This window comes from Neolamprologus brichardi, chromosome 10 (assembly GCF_056152115.1).
Source record: "Neolamprologus brichardi isolate AB-2024 chromosome 10, ASM5615211v1, whole genome shotgun sequence".
NCBI classification, from domain to species: domain Eukaryota; kingdom Metazoa; phylum Chordata; class Actinopteri; order Cichliformes; family Cichlidae; genus Neolamprologus; species Neolamprologus brichardi.
Window position 1 is genome coordinate 14,316,374 of NC_142113.1, and position 16,267 is coordinate 14,332,640.

At 43.2% G+C, this 16,267-nt stretch overlaps 1 protein-coding gene across 1 annotated transcript in view; it reads right to left on the reverse strand.

Moving 5' to 3' along the window:
* Positions 1-2,475: 2,475 nt before the first annotated feature.
* ephb4a (eph receptor B4a) overlaps positions 2,476-16,267 on the reverse strand; it is a 41,245-nt gene continuing 27,453 nt past the window's right edge. The window contains exons 4-17 of the mRNA XM_006802256.3: positions 14,925-15,315; positions 12,419-12,571; positions 10,165-10,500; positions 9,958-10,082; positions 9,432-9,600; positions 9,008-9,107; positions 7,876-7,940; positions 7,610-7,723; positions 6,924-7,171; positions 6,599-6,814; positions 6,041-6,190; positions 5,674-5,867; positions 4,971-5,129; positions 2,476-4,860 (exon numbers count right to left, since the gene is read on the reverse strand). Of these exons, the coding sequence (XP_006802319.1) occupies positions 4,752-4,860; positions 4,971-5,129; positions 5,674-5,867; positions 6,041-6,190; positions 6,599-6,814; positions 6,924-7,171; positions 7,610-7,723; positions 7,876-7,940; positions 9,008-9,107; positions 9,432-9,600; positions 9,958-10,082; positions 10,165-10,500; positions 12,419-12,571; positions 14,925-15,315 (2,529 nt within the window). The 3' untranslated portion in view covers positions 2,476-4,751. The remainder of the gene's footprint in view (positions 4,861-4,970; positions 5,130-5,673; positions 5,868-6,040; positions 6,191-6,598; positions 6,815-6,923; positions 7,172-7,609; positions 7,724-7,875; positions 7,941-9,007; positions 9,108-9,431; positions 9,601-9,957; positions 10,083-10,164; positions 10,501-12,418; positions 12,572-14,924; positions 15,316-16,267) is intronic.

Here is a 16,267-nt window from a genome sequence, read left to right on the forward strand (position 1 = left end):
AATGATGAAGCAGCTGTGGGGGCAGGGTTTGCTCAAAGCAAACTTATTTATCCGAGATTTCTGTGAGATAGGATAATCAATCAAATATGGGTATAACGTGTTTTTTTTTAGAAGCTCAAATCCAGAACATTTCAGACTCAACTGTTTTAAATTTGACATAGATTTTTTAAAAATCGGTTTTCTGAGTCCTGCAGTGTTGTGGGAGTGCACTTAGCTGGACTAAACCGTTCCCAATACACATTTAATGTGTGTACTCTCAGATTTTCTGAGAGTTTTACTCCTCCAGACAGGGTGAAACCATTTCAAATCACCTCCCTTCCCCCTTTCCTTTAAATCCACATGTACCTGTCCCTCTGGGTAGCCCCCCACCCACTGCGACCATCAGCATGCACGCACACACACGTTCTCCACACTTGAATGCACGCAGGAATGCGAGGGGAATGACACAATCCACCAAATGCTAAAAACTTGCTCGGCCTGGTCTACTCAGTGCCCAACAGCAGCCCTAATGAATGGCCATTCAGATACACAGACAAAGCTGAGGCTGGATTTGTACTATGCAGCAGGGTCAGGGGTCACTCAAAGCACTGACAGAAGTAGAAACCACATGAATGCCTATCTCTCTCTTTCAAGCACTGAATCACTCCCAACACTGGGATTCATGCAAACCAAAATGCACCGTGGGGCTGAAAATAAACCATAACAACAGTCAACAGTTACTCATCTTTTTCTTAAAAAAAAAAAAAAATCCGTACTGGAGCAGGTCTATACTTTGTGGTCCACACCAGAACAATAGAACAAGAGGAATGAGTCAGTAACACAGAGATAATCAAAGCACATTAATCAATGAGCCTAAATGCTTTTGGAAGCCCTGGCAGCTTAGCTTGTTTATTGTAGCTTTGGAGATGGGAGAAGAAGAAGAAGGGGGGGAAAAAAGTGTGTGAGAGAGTTTAAGCTTATGCTGTGCCATAAGCTGTTCTCAGCCCAAGGCACAGGAGAAGAAAAGAACATCTCTTCATGATTAAAAGGGCTGAGGACCAGGAAAGGAAACATAGAAGAGGACAAGCTTTGAGCCCTCGGGGGTAAAGGCTCTCTGGAGGAACAGAAAGCAAGAGGAAAAGCTGCGAGAAAGCAAAGCTGGGGACTCATTTTGAGTCTTTGCGTTCTCTTGTTTCCATCTCATTATTAAAAACGGGCCAACTGGATAGATGAGAAGGAAGGCTGACACAAAGGAGACAAAGAAAAATCCTATTAGACATTTTACTTACATGATCTTAGGCAACACATTATTTAACCAAAGATTAAAATGAGACAACCAAGAAACATTTATTTAGTTCACATTGAGTAGCACTGGAATAAAAAGGCTCAAAGACATCCAGAAGCATCAGTGCGCCTTTTGACAAAAGTGTAGCTGCTTTGTTGCGTGCTCATTTTTTCTTTGAATCTGGGACGGGAGCAACAGGGTCACTGGGACAGCCTGCCTTACGACCGGAGACAGGTAAACCATGTGGGTTATCACTTCAGGTCAGATATGGACCTCCTACATCATCCTTTTATTTAAACAGTTTCCATGCTTCGCTTGCAGTGAAAAATGAGCGTGGCTGTCTACAAAGCCCTCCTGACATGTTAAACAGCTGAGAAATGATGGTAAATATTCATGTTTACCTATATACACGGTGGATAAACAAGATAAACATTATCATTTATTCAGAGTTGCCATTATTGAGATCTTCAATATGAAGCCTACAAAGGAACGTGTTGGTTTGCTGTTTGTCACTGGGTAGGTGTAAGGTCATAACCAGCATCACTTTTCAGGTTTGCGTTGCATCATATTTCAAATGACTGTTATGCACTTGTGGGACTTTAAAAACTCTCTCAACCCTAAAAAGTTTGGAAGCGATTCAGTGCACCTGAGCCATTTCTGTATGTTTTAGTAGCCCAGGTGTATCCTGAAGCACTGCTATATGGGGTAAAATACACATAAATGTCAAAAATTCTGGTCTCATCCTTCAACATTTGCAACATCTTTGAGCAATATTTCAACATTTTGAACTCCAGTCAGTTAAATGTTTATTTCACAAGATACTGATGACTTCAAGCTGTTTCTGCGGAGCTGTGGGGGAAAAGCAGAAAGCAATTTGCAGATCTTACTGCTAGCTGTGCATCCAGTTTCCACATTCTGGGTCTTTTTTTTTTTAACCCTTTATTTTACCAAGACAGTGAAGAGAGATTTTTAAAAAGACCAGGGGGAAGACATGAAGCAAATAGCCTCAGTGCAGGCCTAAACCCTGGCCTCCGCATCAGCCTTTCAGCATATGGGTTACCCACTCAATCCGGTGAGCTGACCACTGCCTATTAGCTGTGCATCCTTTCCCATGTTGAATTTTATTTTGTAGCACTGGAGAAAAGGAAAAAAAACATTTTAACCCAGAATTTTCAGCAGACACCACAATATCATCTAAATAAGTAAAAATGGTCTTTTCATGCTTTTTAATGCCAGAATATTGTCAGTAAAGACACGCCTTTGATGCAAAATGCAGACGTTTATGGTTACAAGCCGCGTAATGGACAGACCGGACTGCATGAAATCATTCTGCATTACACTCCAAATGATATCAGCCAACGTTTCCGGGTTTAGCCTGATAAGGAATCTTTACCCATCGAGTCTTCAGTGCTGTAGATACTATGTCAGCGACATCAGTGCGTTAGCTAAAGTAGCATGGAAGTAACTTAAACTGCTTGTAAACAGATATTCTACAAATATTTAGTGAACGGAGTATTTGATGTTATATGAGTGATGTGACATTTATTTTACACCCACTGAAGACAAACTGAGCAGAGCCTTTGGACTACTTGTTAATGTTGCTACATCGTAGTGGCAGAGGATATCTGACAGGGGAGGCATCCATGTATCCATAGAGTCCAGGCTTTGTTCCATCATATGTCCTTGCTTCCAGCTGTAGGTAGTGCACAACAATCAGTCAGCAAATCCTGGCAGGTCCCGGATAAGATTGAAAAGTGCAAACTTGTATGTGTCAAGAGATTTGTTTGCCTTCATATGGACAAAGTATGCAAAGATACGCTCCTGGAGCACAGGCACTTTCTGCTGGAAGTTCAACTCTGCCCAAAGGACACGTCTTCTGCGTTTGCAAACAGTAAGTGTTGTGAGCAGGTCATGAGTAACAATAATATTGCACAGTGAAAGCAACAGATACAGCGAGCCTGCTAACTGTATATTTGTATGTGAGGCAGTTTTGTGAGAAATGCAAAAACACTGCGCTGAGCAGACTGGCTCAGTTTGTAGCCGTGCTTTGTTTCCTCTTCCAAAATTTTAGGGAATCATTTTAGTGCAAGTGCAGAAATGTTTTACTGACATTACATCCGGCAAAGTGAGAGGTGCTGCCCTGCTAATAAGACAACAGCTCTGAGAATCACTAGTTTTGCAGAGCGAAACTGCCGGTGAAACCAACCAAAGTGGCTACAAGCTAGTGTTAATTTAAGTTCATGTATTGTTTTTCGTGCTTTTTGTTAGGAACCTCTTTTTGTATCGCTTCAGAGCAAAAGCAGACACATTTTACTCAGTTACCCTTTAGGGTGCATTCAAATGAGACAGAACTGAATCACTCGTGAAAGGCTTCTGCTTTATAAAAATGGCATTTTAGTTCACAAAGACAAATGAATGGCACTGGAAAATGGAGAATACAGAATACGATAATTAAAAATGTATCAGTTATAATCAAGAAAAAACAAGTTTGAGGCCAGGACTGCGTCCTTGGTTATTATCTATAAAGAAAACCAATTCTACAGTTTTCCGTGGTCTCTCAGTCCACTTGGTCTTTGTTCAGCTCGACTATAATAAAACTGAGCTGCCAGCAGAAAGACCAGCGTTAGAAATAACCAACCACACTCCATGAGAAACACGTGGAGTTACTGAAGATTACGATTCACTCTGAAATGACAAAAGTGCTGATATGTCTCTGTGCCTTTCTTCTCACATGTTGCTGAGCTGGCAAAGTGAGAGCCAGACTTGAGGAAGATCAGGAGTCTGATTAGAGCAAGTACAGCGCTCTCCAAAGTCTGCATTACACATCACACCTGAGTAAAGAGGAGGTAATATTGAAATCAAATGGGGGAGAAAGAACAACAAAATGTAAAATCTCACATTAAAATGTTCACGTTTTGATGTGAAAGGTGTCTCTGAAGTAACGTGGTCGGCATCGAGAGCGGTTCCCATTCATAATTACACAACAATACGAAAACTAAAAATCTTGGCATTTCTTCTCGTCTTTTTTGTCTCCTTTGGTGAAAGATCAAAGTGACATTTTAGGACAACAAACCAGTTTTGTTTTTTTGTTTTGTTTTGTTTTTTTGTAATGACATGACAATACAGAACTGTGTAAACTCTGGTCTGCTGTTCCTCTTTGTTCACCACATGTACTGAGTCCAAATCTTGGGTGGATGTAAAAGCACTGACCACAAACTGCAAAAAACAAAAGAACAAAAAAATAAAGAAGCAGTCAGTCCGCACAGCTTCATCACCTGGTCCCTCTGTGTGGCAGAGACCTGCCAATCTCTGCACAACAGTTCACACCATAGTTTTTTCTCCCTATTTTTTCTGGTCACGAATAAAGTCGCCAATCCCTTTTACGGGTCCGTGTTCAAAGTGGCTCACAGAAAGAGGATCCAGAGTGCCCTCAGTACTTGGCAGCACCTGTGTGCTGGTGTCATGTCCAGAATAAGAGGCAGGTCAGCTAGAAGGTCACAGTTGCAGTGCTCTTGTTTTGAAAGGTCATTGTCTGGATGCTGGAAAGGATTTTCCTCTGATGGCCAGCCAAAGTCACACCCATGTGCAGCAGATCCCTACAGAAATTTAAAAAAATGAACCAATTAGAGACAAAAATTCCTAAACTATTTTTTACTTGGATAAAATAAGTGAGCAGAAAAACAATAAAATGGGAATATGAACTAACTGTGTGGTGATCTGGGCCAGCTGGTCCACTGAGTTGAAGCCAGCCTGAAGGAAACTGTCTTCGTAACGCTCCATCTTGATGGCCCTAAGCCAATCCCCCACCGAAGCACACGGCGGGAGAGCTAAAGGTGCGCGCTGGTCCAGCAGGGGGTAGGACGGCCTAGGGGCCAGAAACAAAGGAATAACTTACATTCACCGTCACCAAAACCTCAGTGAGGAGCTTATACATGTCCTGCAGCAACATTCCAGGTGACAAGTCGAACTGAGTGACTGACAGGGACAAACAATGGGATTTGTCAGGGGTGGAGTGTCCTTAGCTGTATATAACTAGCCGACAGGCAGAATGTTGAGACAGGGAAATGGGAACAGCAAGTGGCTGACAGGTCACAGCAGGACACCGAGGTGGTGCACAAGATTGGGCAGCAGGAGGCTAATGCCTGCCCTGTCACTGTCAGGGCTTTAAATGGACACTAAGAATAAGACATTGTGAAGACATGCTTGATTTTTGCTGTGCGTACAGTAAGGTCAATACATTTAAACTACATATAAACAGGAAATTCCTGAACAATTAATGCAATACTTTTGTTAAACATCTTGAATTAAAAGCTTCACTTTAATCGCATTTTGTTTGTTTAGGTTTAAAATCCACCGTGGTGGTCCAAAACCTCACTGATCCAACTGTAAAAACACATCAGCACTCTCACCCTGCTCCTTCTTGAGCCACTATTTTCAACGACGCAGGATTGCGGATGAGTTTGTCCAACGCGCTAACGAGCTCCGCAAAGCGAGGTCGCGCCGACCGGTCCTTCTGCCAGCAGTCCAACATCAGTTGGTGCAGGTGGGTGGGGCAGTCAGGCGGCGGGGGCAGGCGGTAGTCCTGCTCTATGGCATTGATCACCTGACGGAAACATGCATGAAACATGAGTTTAATGGTCACAGTCAAGATTTAAACACTTATCACCTAGTTCCAAGTGTTTTGAAATGACTGCAAAAACTCGGCTAACAAAACCTGAAAAGTCCTTCCAAAAATCTAAGAAACAGCCCAGCAAGGCTTTTCTTGCTTCAACTTACATCCTGGTTGCTCATGTCCCAGTACGGTCTTTCTCCAAAAGACATGACCTCCCACATGACGATGCCGTAGCTCCACACATCTGAGGCTGAGGTAAACTTTCTGAAGGCTATTGCCTCCGGTGCTGTCCAGCGGATTGGGATCTTACCTCCCTACACAGAAAGGTAAAAAGTGAGTGATGCAGAAACTTCACGTAAACATGGTCCAGCAGGGAGCTGGGGAGGAAACTGAAGGTAGGTAAAATCCTAAGTTAAAGTTAAAAATGTTTTATGATCAACATAATATTTCAAGAGATGAAAAGCATGTGGATAAATAAAACTGTCTGCCATTTATTTATGCATTTATTTAAATCTTAAAAATCTAACTGATAACTAATTGTAGTGCAGAAATCACACTGATAATCACTATTGCTGATAATTAGTGTCCTGATGTCTGTGCTAGAGATTAAAATTAACATATTGGGATCATTTCTATGATTTCCATCCTACTAGACTACTTTGTATGAAATGAATGACAGACTTTTCTCCTTAAGCATTAACTGAGGATGGCTGTTGTCTCACCAGAGAGCTAGTGTAGGTCGGGTCAGAGGAGTTCTCCTGAAGGAAGCGTGACAAGCCAAAGTCAGACACCTTGCACACCAGGTTGCTGTTGATCAGGATGTTGCGGGCAGCCAGGTCTCGGTGGACGTAGCTCATCTCTGCCAGGTACTTCATGCCAGAGGCAATGCCACGCAGCATACCAACCAGCTGGATGGGTGTGAACTGGCTGTCGTTCAGCTACGGAGAGGACAGAACCAGTTCAGTCTGAGAATGAGCGGCACTACGGTGTGTTTCAGTGTTTTGAGAGAAGCGTGCTTTGGCGTTGGTTTGTCCGACTCATACTGACCCGTAGAAAAGAGTCCAGAGCGCCGTTCTCCATATACTCTGTCAGGATCATGACTGGACAGCTGGCTGTAATGATTCCCTCCAGATGGATAATGTTGGGGTGTTGGAACTGTCCCATGATAGACGCCTCAGACAGGAAGTCCCGTCTCTGCTTGTCGGTGTAGCCACCCTTTAGAGTTTTAATTGCAACGTAGTTTTCCTTTTTTCCTGGTATCTTCAGCCGTCCTCGACACACCTCCCCAAACTCGCCTGCAGCACACAGACACGTAAACACACTATTATGGCCGTTTTTTCCTCCCCAGCATGAGTTTACCTCATTATGAAGACAACTGTTACATTTAACAAACGCAACGCTTGCTCGCAGCTAGCAGTGCCCTTTGGTTTGAATGAGGCCCACCAATATTGGGAACATATTTATCAGTTAATTGTGTTTTTTCTGCAGCCAAATTGAATTTTGAGTGATAAAGAAGAATCCGGGCAATGGTTTTAAATGTCACTGAATCTATTTAATTTAGTAATTAGGTATTTTTTAAATAAGGTTATTTTGAGAGAGAACAATATGCTAAAAATAAAACAACACATAACAACAAAACGCAACCTGTGCAGTCTGCAAGTCCTCAGAATGAGTGGACCAGGGCAAAGTTTACAGATTTATTAATCACAGGAAAAGCATACGGATGGGCTTACCAGCACCAATGACCTCCTCAATCTTGACAAAGGAAACATCGATTTCCTTGGCAAATTCTCTCACTGCCTCATTAGGGTCTTCGTAGGTGAAAGGGTCGATATAAACCTTGACCCCTTTGAGAGGGGAGACAAACAGAAGCGTGGGAGCAGGAATGTTACAGAACCATGAGCGACAGAGAGCCCGGTCACATTAAAAATGATTTCCCCGACGTGAATGAATTGTAAATCAGAGCTGTGGTTAAGCGTGCATGTCCTTGATGTGTTACCTTGGCCAATGAGGTACTGGCTGTTTTTGTCACTCAGCTCCGGATCTTTTATTCGGCTGTGCCGACTGCAGGTACAAAGAGATCAGTATAAATGAAACAAGATTAGGATCGCAGCGCAGTTCTCTGAGGAATTGATGTTTTATTTCACTTTTTTTTGGACAAGTGTTCCTAATGCTTTATCAACCCAATGTAATGCACATCAACCAACTGTTCAGATGCAATAAGAACAGCACAACACATAACAGAGCTATCACGGGTCAGAGGTCACTTCAGCCACATGCACTCTTAAAAATACATCATAACTGTTATGGTTTGAGAAGCCAACACCGCCTTGTTGTGGACAGTTTTGTCCGTGCTGTAAACACGCAATACACAGTGACTTGTGGTGGTGCTGAATACCTGAGACAACCCATATGGTTCTGCTCTTTGACGCAAGCGGCTCCATTATAATTCTGCTGGTGCAAACTCATCCCTACAGTACAGTAACAACCCTGTAGCTACTGGATCGCTGCCTTCCTCCATTTCTCTCTCCCACCTCAGAAGCCTAAAATAGCAATAATGCACCACCCTCAGTTAGTGGCAGATCTGGGCCTCACTCACTGGTTTGTGTGCGTGTGTGTGTGTGTGTGTGTCACAAGGTCACAGCTATTGTTCTGTCCTGTGGAAACAGGGTTGGGACGCCTGCATCCTGTCTTTCCCTGCCCTCTACCTCTATCGTCATCCTTCTCACACACAAATGCACGCACCTTCTCCCTCTCTTTTTCCCCGTGATGCCATCCGACATTATTTACTCAAACAATGAAGCCTAAGGAAAATGTTCTAATGAGCAGGATAGCTTTTAGCTGTGTAAGCAAAAGAAATCATGAGCCTTGCTTTGTGTCTGAACTGCTTCACAGAGGGGGAAGAAAAAAAAGAAAAGGTGTGGGTAACAGAGTGCAAAACCACCGTTGATAAGATATGATTTGTATAAACAAAAGAACAAAGCAGTGCAAAACTGTAAAATTGGGGTCACGTTTGTTATTGGTTTTTGATTTCTATCCTTTTCGCTCCATTTCCTGTTATTCCGCGAGCTTCTTTCACTTGCAAATCTATCTTGTTTTCCTGTGCCTATTTCCCTTTCTCCCGTTCTCACCGTATGCAGTAGGCGGCCACAAAGACGAAAGTGACAAGCAGCAGCATCCCGACAGCGATAAAGATGCCAGGTACCAAGAACTCGGAGCCAGAGTCACGTCCTGGGAGAGACGGCAAACAAAAGAGAGAGACAAGAAAATAGCAGACAGAAAGTGAGAGAGTTAGAGCAACACAACGACAGAAGCCATGAAAGGAGGTTTACATAGGTAGAAAGGTGGGGGTGGGGGGCAGGAATTTAGGTTATTAAAGAGAGTCAACAAAGATGCAGATGATAAATTCATAAAAGAAACTGTGCAGGGATTGATTATGCAGGGATAAATGTCTGTCACACCCCCATTGGAAATGATTCTTTTAAATAAGAAAAAAAAGAATAATGTGTGTGTGTGTGTGGCTCTTCTTCAAGAGAAAACAAGACCTCCTCTTACCATCGGGCAGCGTGCGGAAAATGGTTGGTGGACTGAAACTGCCGTAGCCGGCCTGGGTACGCGCCCGGACCTGCACTTCATACTGACTAGCCCGGCGGAGGTCTGTCAGTACAGCCTGGTTTCTGTTACTCTGTATGGAGTGGCACTGATCCTCGCTACGCTGCTCCTTCTAAAAGCAAAAAAACAATGAGTCCAAGGCAATAGTGAAAGAAGAACAGATGATGATGTCGAGCTAGTTAATTAGTCAAACTGTCCTGAACTGAACACTAACTTCAATTACATCAGATAATAATTAAAAAAACATTGCAAATATGTTACTAATATGTTAATTGTTAAACAATTGTTAAAGTGTATACTGCACAATTTAGAGAGCTTCTTCACAGATCCACATTGTCTAAGCCACGTGCCGTGACCCTTTAACTACATCTGCTCTGAGAGTGCTTTCTTCTCATGAGCCTTAAAAAAAAAAAAAAATAGATCATCTATCTGAACGGACAGTTCGGGGATGTCGTCAGGGAGCTCTTACCTTCTCACAGTAGCGCAGCTCATACTGCAGGATGGTGTAGTGTGGCTGAGTCGGGGCTGACCAGTGCAGAGTCAGACTGCTCTCTGTGGAGTCGCTCTTCCGAATCACAGACACCAGTGGCGGCACTGCACAGATGGCAGCAGAATTATAAATACAGTGAAATTCGGACTATTTATACCTTTCCACCCATCCTGCTGCAGCTCTTACCGTCATGGCTTGTAGTAATGTTGACACTTTCGCTGGCAGGCTCCTTCTCGCTGAGCTGAGACACCCCGTTAAGTGCCTGAATAGTGAACGTATATGTTGTGTGTGGCAGCAGGCCCCACACCTCTACCCTGTGACCCAACAGGCCGTCTTTCGCAGGCCGGTAACTGACGCCGTCTCCGCAGGGGAGGCACCCTTCCTTTGGTGGCCTGCACAGAGAGCACCTGACGGCGTAGCTCAGGTCGTTTCTGCCGCCGCTGTCCAGCGGCTCATTCCAATCCAGAGTGACTGTGGTGAAGTTGACCTTACGGATTATGCCGCGAGGGGCTGAGGGAGTTCCTACAGTGAGAGAAATAGTTAAAATAGCACGCTTTTTCCATATTTAAAAAATACTGCAAACTGGCAGTCATCTAAGTTCCTGTATGGAACCAATCTGCTTAAAAAAAAAGAGCTGAATGAGAAAATTAATGAAACTTTCTTGTATGTGCTTACCTATAATGCTTTTACTTATAGGTAATATACACTAAAACAAAATACAACAAATGATGTTGTTAAATTTGATTATGAGTAAATCTCTTGCTGCAGGCAGCATCCACTTAGCTTGACTTAACCATAAAAGCAGGATTCATGGTTGGTCAGACCTGCATGTTGCATGTTCGGGATTTCATAACCCACCGAACATGACTCTCTTTCAGAACTGGACAGAATTACACATTAATTCGATCAAACTCAAATATCGCAAAAATGTCAAACTATTCCGTTCAATCTGGCCTTTTCCTGATCCCAAAGGCAGCATTTTCCAAACCTCTTAAGACCGTTTAAGCAATATCAATATAGCAGCATCACCTGTTATGATTTTTTTTGTTTTTGCTATGATAAAGTACCTTCAGAGAGCACCAGTAGCTGTTCTTCACATATTATCAAGTTATATGGGAAAAAATATTGAATCGTACTTCATGTTTTTTCCCCTGTGGAAAGTTGCCTCGGTGAAATTACAATATATGAAAGTTCTGTGTTGATCTCCGCCGTGCCATTTTGCCACTGTTTTACTTTTCCATGACCCACACATATTGTTTCTTTATGATTTCTGATATAAGCTGAAGTCATTTTACTCAGCCCGCACATGTAGTCACGAAGCAGAACAATGCTCTTGCAGTGGCTTTGCGTCACAGCGGGAGCATATGTGCTGCTGGATTTAACTGGTGCAATTACGTTTGTCTAAAACTGGATGATAATGATCACCGCCTGAAAATTGTAAGAAGATAGCTATTGCCTCAAGCCAAGCATAACTAAACAGCAAGACCACTCAGGCACTGTGAATGAGTTTCTGTTCCTGCCAAGGAGAGAGAGCTTTGTCACTGAGCCTGCAGCTAACTTAAGTGCTAATGGTGTTCTCATTGGAGACCCGAGTGGAGTAACATCGCGCTCAATCTGGGCGAGTATGAATTCTGAATTCAGCATTTGGCAACAGGGGATTTTTGGAGGTGATGCATTTTTAAGTCCTGGCAATCACAATGCGCTTAATTAAAAACCACCACGCCTGTCACAAAAATGTAAATACGTAAACCTATTTTCAGGAGGGAAAAGGTCTGGCGTGAATTTCAGGTGGCTCGGCTGGTTTGAAATTTTGCATACAAATTGAAAATAACGTTACGTGCCGAACTGCTCAGGCAATCTGATACAACAACAGAATACATAATAGAAATTAGCTTCTTAAAGAGATCCATTATTAAGATAAGTCTTTGTAATTAAAGTTATCAGTAAAAAATAAAATTGGTGGATGTGAATTCCAGTTGGTATTTATGTCACACCTGCAGGGGTAACAGCCACAGTCAACAGCCTGATGCGGAGTGTCACATTGTTTCACATCAGCTTTGTGGCCCTTCCGAGAGAGTGCACCTAATTAAAGACCCCCTTCCCATTCACACACACCCAAAATGAGCCTGAATTGAAATTCCTCAATCCGCATGGATGTGTCACTTGAGACCATCAATGCCTACTTCACTTTGGACAGAAAGCCCTACCCTCCCACCCTCACCAACAACCTGTCACAAAGGACATGCATCTCAATGCCCAGCCGTGAGACAAAAGCCACAAAGCAGCTCAGCGGACCCTGGCTAAATGACACCAGAGGGAAAAAAAAGAGAAGTAGCATCAGAGGTGTCAGAGGAAGACAAAAAAAAGAGAGGAGGAGACAGTAAAGAGTGTTGCTTAGCACCTCTATATTTGCATGTGGATTAAGCACTGTTTTACTTACTAGTGCACGGTGTGTCAGGAGTGTCTGATTCGGCACGTAGGTACCCAGGGCGACATTCACACATTGACGCCCCCCTGTTGGTGGCTTGGCTGAATCCTGGGCAGCCTCTGCACTGTCCCTCTATGCCTGACTTAAACTGGCCCACAGGACAAGCTGAAGAGGACAAGATGTGAGAACAAATAAAGGCACATTAGCATTAAATACAACATTACATTGCATAACGCCTTCACTGTGTCCTGTATAGGCCTGGGTCAAACTCAATTTGCAAATAAATCCTTTATTTCGGCGTGCTTAGATGCCAGATGGTTGCAGATTGACAGACAGAAGCATGTAATGAGAGCTATAAACTGAGACAATCACAGTAATGAGACTGACACTAATAGTCAATTTAGTGGAGGAAAAAAAAACTGCCTGTGACTGACATGCTGCTTATCACTGAATTTACCTGGCCATATCTGGATAATGAGACCAGACATGTGGCGGTCCTTATGAAAAAACTGTCATCGCTTATTGATTCAAACATTGTTCCAGGTCTCCTTTTGTAAAGCCCAAACCAGCAGCAGTAAGATGTAAGGACACCGTGAACGGAGTCTGAACTCATGCTGAAAGGATTGGCTGAACAATCAATTAGTCGAGCGATGGAAAAACAATTAAGCACAATTTTGACCAAATCTACAACACCGCTCCTGTTTTTCTTCACTTCATATCGCAGTAAACATCACCACGTCTGACGTTTCAGACTAAACCATCAATCGATCAAAGAAAATAAATACACGTAGAAATTAAGAATGACAACAGTCATTAGCTGCAGCCACTACATGGTCTGAAACCGTGCACACCTCAGCTTCTGCTCACCAGCAAAGCCCGATCCAGCGCTTGTTCTAACATGTGAATGTGTAATAAGCCGTCACCCTACTAATACCGCACACAATGGCAGCAAACGTGTTTACTTTCTGCGTTCAGTCTGGGCGGCTGATACGCAGCTGCTGAGCGAGAGAAATACAACAAGAAACTTTCACACCGAGCGGGAGCATCGCTGCAGTGAAAAACTGACACATTTCACAGGGTCAACGCTCTCGCTGATCGTTCCTGACTGACATTTACCGCAAGGAATTTGCCACATGTGAAGAGGCGGCTGTAACCTCGGTGCTTTCGAGCTCCCACAAGATGACACAAATAACACTTTGTGATTTACAGGAGCCGTCGCTATCGATTACTGTGCAACTTTTCAGTGAATTCAGCTGTAAGATTGTTTAGCACTTGCAGCAGTTCACATTATGATAAGTCAGTATTCAGGTTCTGGCATTTTTTCCTGAACGAAACAAAGCTTTTGAAATAGAAATGAATCTTTTTTGGAGTAGATTAGGGGCTAGTTCTAACCTATTTAGTTTTGAATCTTTATAATGTACTTGTCTAACAATAATAAAGCCACATGAGGGGAAATATACCCCTCCCCCAGAGCAGTATTTATGGTCTTATAGTAGTTCATTTCAGAGACCTGGTTTAAATATTCTAACCATACTTAGATGAAACACTAAATCAACTTGACAGCATTCATAACTTTTATATTTAAATGCTCGTGTTTGTCCCAGAAAATATATGTATAGTCTACAGCAAAATGAATTTTAATTTTAAACCCTGGCGTCAATTTCATTTTTCCGAAATGACCAGCCTCCCAAGCAAATTAACTGTCCGGTCTTTTCTGCGAGGCAATTTCCCTTTATGGCCTTGTGAATGTTTTGCCTTGCAACTCTCTTCTGTGACAGAACGCTGGAAAATGCCACCTCACCAGGAGCAAAATGTCGGAAATTATTTTTTTGTTATGAAAAATCATTATACCACCCACGGAGATCAAACTACAGCCTACCTTCAAACACAGACAGATGAAACCAGGCGTTTCCCTGGGAAAATGTGGCATTTCTCCTTTTGTTTCTGTGTTTTTAGTGCTCGCCATTTATCTGTGTCGCTGCGATGCGGCGAGTCTGTGCGCGTGTGTGGGGGTAGTCCATGCGCGAGGCTTGTTAATTGGACTCATTAGGCAGAGCTGCTGCACGGCTCCTGAGAGAATCATCCTGCTTCTTCCTTCTTTTTTTGTCTGCTTTGCTTTGATGTTCTCAAAGTGTTATGATCTTTACCCCGAGCACCACCTCCCCTCCCTCTCTCCCCTCACCTCTGCAGTCCTCCTGCGCTCCTTCTATCTCAGCTGAGCCAGGAGTTGTCGCAGCAGTAAGCCTTTGACCCCGCTCTTCCTTTCAGAGATAAGTGCTGCTCCACCTGACCTCTCTTTCTGTCCCCTCTGTGTCACAGCCATTCCCCTGCCTCATTAACTTCCTCGGTCTCTCATTTCCTCTCAAACACTTCAACCCTCAGTGAACTCCCCGCCACCCTCGCCTTACTATTGTGTTCTTGTTTAGTCTGCCTGCCCTGTTGCCTATATGGGTGTAGTCTATATGCATACATGCACGCATGTCAGTTTTATTTGGCTTAACCTTGCCTCCTTCGTTACCTGTGCATCTCGTGTACCCCTCAGCTGGTTCAAATCCTGGTACGCATGCACATGAGGTTGTTGGCTGGCCCACCCACTGGCCATCCTCCCCGCAGAAGAGCTTAGGTGGCCGAGGACGGGGACCTTGCTGAGCTGCGTGCTCCACACACACACCCTGTGCCTCTTGCACAAGAGTACGCGGTATAGTCTCAGGGAAAGAGGAAAGAGCACTGACCAGGGGAGGACACTTCTTGAAGAAGACCCTGACAGACAGCAGAGCCATGCAGGCACCCTGAGCCTGAAAGGCCAAGTAAAAGCCTCTCTTATTAAGAGGGCCGAGTCTCAAGGTCTTCACGTTCAATTTCTTCTCCCCGTCCTTCCTTAGTAGAAAGTCTGCAGCCACTGTGTCCACCTAAGACAGGGAGAAAGAGAAAAGATGTAATATCCAGATTCCTGCACGCACTGTTCAGCCATGAAAAGGATCAAACTGATTGTTTTGTATGTTTAGCCCATTAACTAGAAATTACATATGCTTCATATTACTGAAAATTTTACAAAGCATACCACTGTGATTTTTACATTGATTCACTGCCTTTCTGGCAGCCATTGTTTCCCATTTATTACAGTGTGCTTTGAACCTTAACTTGCAGGGACGAGAAACTTGCTGGAGAGAAAGGCAATTCATCACGGCAAACATTTCATCACTTTTATTTTTCTGTCAAAGTTACATTATTAGGTGGTAATGAAGTTGAGAAGCAGGGACTATTTTGACGCCACTGTTTGGTGTTGTGTTCAAGGACACAGCCAACAACTAAGGTTTGACAATTAGATTGACTGTGCTGCATTCCTAAGCTATGTGTTTGGAAAATGAAACCCAGAAGATAAACATTACGAAAAGATTCAGGCTGTGAAACAGATTGAATGCACTGACAAGGTGGGTTTTAAAGCAGTGCTTGCTCCCAAGAGGCGAGAACATGATTGGAACATTAAAAAAGTCCCCGAACATTGACGATGTTGTGAAACTGACATTTAAAACAAATCTTGGTCTCTGCAAACTTGTTTTGAATCTGTATGAAAAGCTGCACACTGAGGGGGAAAAGAAATCCGTCACAAACGTGTACAGTACTGTGCAAAAGACTTGAGCCTGCTTCCAAGGAGCCAGACTTTCTTGTAACTTTTTAAAGTGGTCTGAAGAAGGTCTTTTAAAGTTTTTCTTTGGACATGTTGGCTTTTTTAATCATTTTAGTCCAGTCCTAATACCTAGACATTTTCAGATAAGTGTTTTTAAGCTACTTCACACTAACAAAGGAATAAAAAATAACAGTTTAACAGGCATAAAATATTATTTTTGCACCAACAAGATG